This window comes from Pristis pectinata, chromosome 17, assembly GCF_009764475.1.
Source record: "Pristis pectinata isolate sPriPec2 chromosome 17, sPriPec2.1.pri, whole genome shotgun sequence".
NCBI lineage: Eukaryota > Metazoa > Chordata > Chondrichthyes > Rhinopristiformes > Pristidae > Pristis > Pristis pectinata.
The window spans coordinates 23768567-23777916 of NC_067421.1; the positions used below are offsets into that span (position 1 = coordinate 23768567).

At 37.0% G+C, this 9350-nt stretch overlaps 1 protein-coding gene across 1 annotated transcript; it reads right to left on the reverse strand.

The window, feature by feature from the left end:
- Positions 1–3259: 3259 nt before the first annotated feature.
- On the reverse strand, positions 3260–9348 carry si:ch211-110p13.9 (uncharacterized protein LOC562347 homolog). The gene is made up of 5 exons (XM_052032414.1): positions 9106–9348; positions 8811–8956; positions 5125–5254; positions 4608–4741; positions 3260–4243 (listed from the first exon to the last, which is right to left on the reverse strand). Exons 1-5 carry the CDS (start codon positions 9140–9142, stop codon positions 3368–3370), a joined length of 1323 nt encoding a protein of 440 aa, XP_051888374.1. The 5' UTR covers positions 9143–9348; the 3' UTR covers positions 3260–3367.
- Positions 9349–9350: the final 2 nt, after the last annotated feature.

A 9350-nucleotide genomic window follows, 5' to 3' on the forward strand; every position in this document is an offset into this window, starting at 1 on the left:
TCTCACATAAATATCTCTTCCTATTATGTTACAAATAAAATATTTCTTCATACCTAAAAGTATCCAATCCCTCCAGCAACCTTGTAAATTTCCTTTGTACCCTGTCTTGTGCAATCATATCCTTTCTGAAAAATAGTAGCCATTTGTGGGTTAACCAGTGTTTACACCTTCCTGTCTTAACTTCTATGCCTTTTTGTGTCTTAGCTAATTCAAGAAAGCATTCTGTATATCTTTTCTAAAACAAACAAAAACAAAAAGCAATTTTGTAGGATCTGCATATCATTAGCAAGGTTAGCATTTGTTGCCCATTCCTAATTACTCTTGAAGATGTTGAGCCACTGCCTTGAACTTGAACTGCAGAAAGTAGTTTCCCATTGTACTAGATTTTGGGGATGGTGATTCCAGGATTTTGACCCAACGACATTATAGGAATATGGTGCATTTCCAACAAAAGATAGTTGATGTTCTCATATACTGAAGTCCTTGTCCTTGGTGTTAGATTATAGGAGGTTATTATTGCACTCCAGGTTTGTAACTGCCACACATTTTACAGATAGTGAAGGGAATGAAAGTTGTGAGTCCTGGATGGGTAACAATCATACAGGCTGCTTTGTTCTGGATAATGTTAAGCTGCTTTAATGTTACTGGAGATGCGTTCATTCAGGCATGTGAAGAGTATTCCATTATGCTTGTTACCTGTGCCTTGTGGATGGTGGAAGGGGCTTGCTGCACGATGCCCAGTCTCTGACTTGCTCTTGTAGCTGTAACATTTATGGGGATGGTTTAATTGATGTTATGGTTAATAATGACCCTCCCGCCCCAGCATGTTGAAGGTCAGGGACTCAGTGATGGTAATGCTATCGAATATCAGGGGTAGGTGATGAGATGCTCTCTTATTGTAGATGGTCATCCCACTCACTTTAGGAATCTTTGGACATGCATTTCAAAGTCCCTCTGTTCCCTATATTTGGTATCCTACCATTAATGTAGGATGCCCTCAATTCCCTCACTTCTCCTTTGCTAGTTGTCATCATTTCTCAAACCTCAACTTTTTGACCAAGCTTTTAGTCATAACTCATGCCATACCTCAGTATATTTTCCTTTCTCCCGCTCACATAAAACATCCTGAGATGTTTTATAGATGTCACCTATAGGATGTTGAGTCATTGGACTAACACAAAATAAGCAAGTTACTATGTAATTTAGTTCCCAATTCTGCATGTGCTTATGCACCTGCCAGCCTTTAAACACGAGGGAAGAAAGAGTCAAGTTGGAAGAAAGAGTCAAGTTGCACTTGCAGTAAAATTTTGAGTCTGCAATGCAAATGTTTAACATCTGGCTCTCTAGGATTCCATTCCCACTTCCTTGTTTAACACACCAGAGTTCTTTTTCCATCATCCCCTTTAAACTCACCTGGTTCACCAAGGACTTATTCTACTACTCTAACATTCAAAGGCCAATTTAAAGTAAAATGGGGTATTAATGAGTAACTACTGAGTCTGGAAAATCTGCCAGTCCAGCACCAAAGTCCTGAAGGTGCTGGATTAGCAGAGTTTTACTGTAATACCTTTAAACTTCTTTAATACCTTCTGACACATAAAACACTTTACATCCAAATTACTTGCATGTTCTCACTCTTGTTATGCCATTCATCTTGGAAAGAGTATCATGGAATTTTTTGCACCACCATTGAAATTTTATGGAACCTCATCATTTCTGAGATGCCACCAGCAGCTCCAATATTTCTTCAGGAGAAAGCAGAGGGCTAACAAAGTTTTGATAATCTTGCAGTCTCAGATCTGATTTTAAAATCACAAATCCATAATTTAAGGACTCAATTGGAAAAGCAGGAAAAATAACACAAGATGCACAGTGGGAGAGATTCTACTGTCACCAACATTTATATGTCATGTATTGACATTCCTTATTGTCCTTTGATAGTGTAGACATGGCTTGATTCAGTGGTGGATGAGGTGTTGGTGGTCTATGAAAAAGAACTGTAGTCTTCCATAGAAATGTCTGTGCATCAGTATTTAGCATAACAATGAGCTACAAAAAGGATAATGTTTGGTGGAATGTAACCAATTGAACCATGTGAAATTGAGAAATTAAATAATATAAGAGCACATCTACTTGTGAGGGTTGAAGAGCTGCAGATCAGCTCCAGAATGTTTCAAAACAGGAGTTCTCAATAGAATGTGAAAGTGCTGCTCCAGATGAATATTCCTGCTTGGGCTTGGCAAATATGGCCCTGCCTGGTAGAGCTCTCATTCAGCTGTTAGGCAAATAGCCAAACAGACCAGTAAAGGCAGAACTTTAATAGCTTGCTTATTAATGATAGAATATCACAATTGGCCTAAATTGAACTCCTTACTCTTGGACCACCAATATTATTTTACAGTTCTAATATGGGTAGATTGCTCTGACTGCCTACTTTCTTCAGTTTGTTTCTATCTGAGTCATCCTGGAGAAAAGAGCATGTAATATTTAGAAGGAATTCTGTTCCTTGCTGCAACTGGTGGTGGCAGCAGGAAATAGAATTCTTCATAAACAATAATGACATTGTGATTTAACATTGGAACCTTCCTTTTTGTGGCTGTTTTAATTTAATTGAACCATGTTACTTAAATAAGTGATGCCCTTAGGGCAACATTTATTGTGCTGATTCTGTTGTGATCTAAGGGCAAATGAGTGTCACTCTTTCATGCGGTCTATAGAAAAGGCCACTGCTTTACGTAGTAGGATGAATAAAATGGGAAGGGCCCTTTTAATCACTATCCAGCAACTTCAACTGCAATTGCGCTTGTTTCACGGGAAAAAAAACTATTGCTGCTGTCATGATCTCTTGATTACCTGCCAGCACCCAGATTGAACACTGCTAATTAAATGAATTGGAGGCAATGTAGACAGCAGACAAATATGTTCATGGTAAAAAAAAATAAATTGATGAAATCAATGAATTGCATATGGAGCAACAACTGCATATTTCACCACAATGAGCAATTAGTACAAATAAGAGGGCTGAAGTGTGGTTCAAATGTTTCTTACAATGCATAATAAATACTTAAAAAGCCTGGTGCAGTTGAAAGCATGAAAAATGAAATACTGCAACTTTAAAAAGGTCTTACTTGCTGAATTCAAGATTGCAGGAAGGCCAAGGAAATGGTAAGTTATCTTTGGGGGGGGTTAGCATCCATTTCTGACTCACCCAAAATTCCTACCCAGCAACATACTGTTTATGATCAAAATAATATCTCCATATGTACACTCTGAAAATTATTTTTTTACTCTAAAAATTATTTAACTTCTTCAAAAGCTACTTGAACTAGTAAATCCAATTTAAATAGCCAAAATCTTTCTCAAAAGTTTATTTACAGATTAAGCTAGAATATAAAACATGAGCAACACCAGTGATTAGATTATGATTGGCAAATTCTAATATAAGCAACACTATTGGATATTCACTTTGCAGTTTCCACGAGGCAGAATTGTCATCAAGCCCCATCCAGCTTAACAGCAAAACCTTCATGGCTTCAGGAAACAGCTTATCTACCAATTCCTCAGCAGGTGGCAAGTCTGTGATTCTATTGATGTGGATTGTTTTAAACTCCTCTACTTGCCTGCTGATAGAGGCATTAGCAGAATAAAACTGATGTCCTAACCATTTACTTACAGAGTAGAGCATATGACTACAATAAATAGAATCAACCTCTGTTTCAGTGGCTTCTGTCTTTATAATGAAGTCTTTAAGACTGGTTAAAAGTCGCAGTATCATGTCAGCCAACTTCTGTGCTGATATGGTTTCACTTATTAGGAGTTCAACAAAATCAAGTAACAGTATAATTAACTTTTCATGTTCCTTTTGTATTTCCAATGGTAAAATTTTAAAAGTCTGAAATATTGATCTAAACTTGATAGATAAAGAATCATTACTCAAAATCTCCTCACATAGCGAGTTATCTATATGAAGTTCTTCAGTTTCTTGTAAAATTCTTGCTTCTTGTACACAGTAGTTATGATCACCCTCATTAGCAATACTGTTGCAGGTACAATCTAAAAATGAAGCAGTTGTGCTACACAAATTATCAGGTTGAATGGTTGGGTGTAATGCAGAGGAACCTTCGTGGCTCCATTTATCAGGAAGGCAATTTTCAAGCAGTTCTTTGCCAAGGAAGTTTTGTAGAAACTTAACATCATATTTTTCATTCAGAACAGGGTCACTTATTCGTGCTTTCCACAAATCCTGACAGAAGGGAAAAAATATAAAATAACCAAAATATCAGTCACTTAATTTGATTAGAAACAATATTTCACTAATATGGCAATAACAACATTTTCTGCACCAATAGTGTCATTGGTCTAAACCCATAATCGTCTGCTCTGGTTCTCCATGTTTGTGCTACCCGTACAGTCTCCCAGCAAATGAACACATTTAAGACTATCAAGAGTCAAAAATAAACTAGTGAATAGGTTATAGATCAGTAATATGACATAAACATTCATAAAACATTATACTGAAGGCTATAATTCATGCTAAATAATGCCCTAAGTGTGCTGTTCAACACCACTGAAACAAATTATAATTGGCAATTTTCATTTAACTGTACCTGCAGGACAACAAGAACATCCAGCTGTTGTTCTTTACTATACATCTCAAAGGCAATTCGAAAAAGCCCCTGAATGCTGTAAAACCACAAACTGTTTACCATGGTTGGCATCTTCAGTCCTTCAAATCGAAATTCTAAAAACAAATATATGCGGAAATAAGTACGAGTAACTAATCCTTTTATGGTCAACCTGTGGATGTCAAGGACTGAAAGGAGGTGGGCTGAAAGGGTCTGTTTCAATTATGTACGTTTCAATGATACTATGATATTACATCAGAGGTTATGTTTCATTAGGCACGAGGAGGTCACAGTGATGGAGGTAGCAGGAGAAAGGATGGTGAATAAGAGAGAGACACATGATCATAGAATAGTAGGTTATCTATCAGGAAGTCATAACCAGATTGCAAAGTAATCTGGCCAGTCTAAGTGAGTCATCAAAAGGTGTTTTCCTTCTACAGATTTACATTTAGTCTGACAGATTCTACTTTGTGCTTTCAAACAAGAGCTAATGTATTACCTGAACTAAAACAGAGCTTGGTTGCCAATCCTCTTTTTGCAAATTTTGCATGAACTCTTGGATGATTTTCAGTGCGAATGCTAGTTTTTGCAACAACATCAGCACCAAGAAAAAGGGGAGTCAAATTCTCCTAAAGGCGAAAAAGTTCATAATTAAGAAATGTATTTCCAGATATAAAACTCCAACTTTGTGATTTTATTTTCTTTGCAACATATCTAACTTTTCTGACACTTAACACCCGAGTAAGGTAGATTGGCAGCTTTCCAACCAATCAGAAAAACTGTTCGACTACAAGATGAGGTTTGGAGAGGTAGATCAGACAAATTAGACAGGTAAGTGATGGAGGTTAGAAACTTCTGATTCAATTCTCTATTAACCAGCTCTACACTTGCTATCTTAAATCCTGAGTTCTGTAGACTTGTACTTAAATTCCCTAGGTTAATATTCATAAGAGAATGTGCCATACCAGGTAAAATAAAATTTTACTTGTACAATTTTAAATGGTTGAATTTAGTTTCTCTTAAGTACAATTTTTTTTCTTACATTTCATACCCACCTGACCAAAAATTTTCAAAGCAGTAATATAAGCTAAGCTCAAGTTAGCTCTTCAGTTTCCTTCTCCCTCTCCCAAATGCTAAATAATACATTCAAAATTAAATGCCTTCCTGGTTAAGTACATTTCCCTTACCCAGCACATTATAGACAAGTACTTCAATTAACACACAATGCTATATTTAGTCATCTAAAACAATTCAAAGACCTTTACAAGATAAAGTTATCCCCCAAAGTACTGGGATAACAATTAATATAAAGTAACTTGTATGTATAATCTATGGTCAATTTTACATGCAAGTATGCAAACTGATGGCAGATTTGAGATTCCATTTAGTCAGCCCACAGAAATGCTCAGTGACACAACTAATTTCATTATGACTGTCAGTACAGCAATTACAATGGTAAAGGTGACTAAAGGTCACAATAACGTGAAGGATGATCGCAGATTGGAAGTGCATGTCAATCAGTACATTTGCAAGAATGTTATAATTCTGCAGGGGAATTAATTTTATCCAAAGTACATTAATAGTGATGTCAACAAAGTGAACCTCCATAGAAAGACAAAGTTAACAATTCATCCAGTCAGGATTCAGATAAGATATACCAACTAGCATGCTAATGCATGAAGTATGGTTGAAATTTGATGAGTCGCTGAAAAGTAGTGACTTAAAGCAGCAGCAATATTAATCCAGGGAAACATTAGTACATATGGTTAAGTTATTAAGACACTAAAGACAAACACCTCAAAAGCGGTATTTCTTTCTTAATCATCCACAAATATAAAGCCATTAAATAGCAACTCAATATATTTTTCCCCTTGGTCACTTCATAGACTATGGAAAAAATTGAACTGCAATGGGTTTATTGTCATAATGCACAAGTACAGTGAGGTACAGGTACAGTGATGAACTTCCTTGCAGCAGCATCACAGGCATGTAAATTCAGACAACATACAGAACACAACTTATACATAAAATATACAACTCAGTGAAGAAAAATCTGTAAAACCTCTGAGATATATATCATATTATTTACTAGTTTTACACTTGTTTATGGTATTGTGTACATCTGGGCAGATACTCTTCTCATGATTAACTTCACAAAATGCCGCCATGATTTCCCCTTGGCGATAAACTCAACTCTGTCATTTAACAAACTGTGCTCTACCACTGCAACCAAAGCACCAATTTACGGAAGTTATATTGTTATTTTTTTTTGAATAGGCATTCCCAAATTTCCCATCCACAATTATGACATGGCAATCAGGTCCCATTTTAAATCTTAACATGAATGCACAGCTAATAATTAGGAAGACAAATGGAATGTTGGCCTTTATGGGAAGAGGGATTGAATAGAAAAATTGGTAAATTTAGCTACAACTGCACAGGATACTGGTGAGATTAGACCCGAAATAATACATGCAGTTCTGGCCTCCTTATACAACAAATGAACATGATGCAGAGAAGGTTCACGAGATTTACTCCGGGTATGAAAGGATTGTCTTAAGAAATATTCAGCAAATTGAGCCTATGTGAATATGCAGTTTACTGAAGCATTAACATCCTGGGTAGAGGATCTTCTGATATGGTAGATGCTGTGATGATGCTTTCTCTAGCAGAGGAATCCAAAACTGTTGGGCATGACCTCAAAACAGTCTAGTTTCTTCTCCCAAAGCAGACGACGAATATTTGGAATGCTCTGTCCTAAGACAGCTGTGGAGGCTTTCATTAAGTTTACTCAAGGCTGAGATTGATGGATCTTTAGAAGTTAGGGAAAATCATTGATTATAGGAAAATGGAGCCCAGGTTAATAGAGGACCAGCAACAAGAACACAAGAAAGAACAGGAGAAGGTCATTCAACTCCTTGAATTGCGCTGCCATTCAACAAGATCATAATCTTTTAACTCAACATGATTTTCCTACCCTATCCCAACATTCCTTAATTCCTTTAATGTCTAGACATCTATTAACTTCTGTTTCAAATGCAATCAATAACTTAACTTCCAGTGCCTTTGGAGAACAAACCTTCACCATGCTCTTTCAGCTAACACCACCAAAATGTGTGCGGTTTTTTGATACCCTATTACAAATAATTTTTGTTTTCGCCATTCAATCTCCTCTGCAATTTGTGATGTACACTCTATGCAATTGCAAAAAATAAGATTAAGGACCAGCTAATACTTGCTACTGATTGAGGTTTAAATATCTGTCAGATTAAATTCTGTTTAATATTAAATATCCAACTGTAAAGAAAGCATTAATCAAGTTGGCAATAGAGGGGCAAACTGAATTGAAATGTGTGATGTAATACCACTATTGATTTATCTTATCTTTCAGTCCTTGTTAGAAAAGAAAGCATAATTTTTAAAAGACAAAATTTGAGACTGCCATTGTTTTATTGCTGTCATCACCAACTTTGAAGAAAGCTCCTACAAAGGTGTAGAGCAATCTCTGTGGGAAGAAGTTTTACCTTGTCAACATGCTTTCCAGCATGATTGCAAAGAATTCTTTGGCACCAAGTACCTGGTGCATTAAGGGTGATAATCACATTAAATAATCAGAACAGGAAGCAAAAAGCAACATTTTAAATTCATTTTTAAGCATTATACAGAATACTAAAGATTGGAATGTACACTTGACTATAGTTGAAGCTGAAACTTAAAAAGGTGTTTTAAAATCTCTGATGGAAAATATTCCATTATACTCCTGACTTGCTCTTTGCAAATGGCAGAAAGGCTTTGGCTACTCAGCTGGTAATGCATTTACCACTAAATACAAAGCCTTTAATTTGTTCCAGAAGTCACAATTTCCACATGTTGCTGCTATTAAATCTCTCGATATAAAGGATTTTAAAACTTCATATAGCTACAACAAAAGGTGATGTACAGTCATACAGCACGGAAACAGGCCCTTCAGCCCAACTGGTCCGTGCCGACCAAGTTATATTCCGAAATCCGAATTATTTCAATCTTGTTTGTAATTTATTCGTATTAAATTAGTCGTAGTGACAAATTAAATAATTACTAATTGTCTATGTATTGTAAATTATATTTTAGAGGTTAGAAAGTTGCATTTTAGCATCCAAAACTTTCACCTTGTATTACTGTAATAATATTACTTAAAATACCAACCTCCACCTGAAAGTCTTGGCACAACGTTACTGAATTAGACGAGCTCAAGAAAACAAATCTGAATTTCCTGACGCCGACGCTCCATTCTGGTAAACAAACGGCCATTGGTTCAACAGAAGCCATGTGTTTTTCTTTGGTCGCCCCTTCTAGCAAAAGAGAATTACTCGGACCTCAGAACGGAAATAACCGCCGTTTCGATTCAATAATAAATCTCCAAAAGCGCAACAACTTAATCGGCAGTTAACGCCCCTCCAGCTGATGACCCGATCAGCACTTGCAGCAGAATCTCACTCGCCTTTGGCTGTAGACATCAACGGGTTGGCTTCGATCATTTACTTCAGGATGGCGACAACACACAGCAGTCTGTCCGCACGTTGCTCCAGAGGTTCACGGACACAGCCTGACCGAGGCTGGACAACGACGCTGATGTCGTGTGCTGTCAGAGCCCGACCTGCACACCGAGCAGCCGCCCGCCCGGGGACAGTCACGTGTTCCCTGGACTTGGCGCGTCCACCGGGCGCGCTGACGTCACGCAGCCTG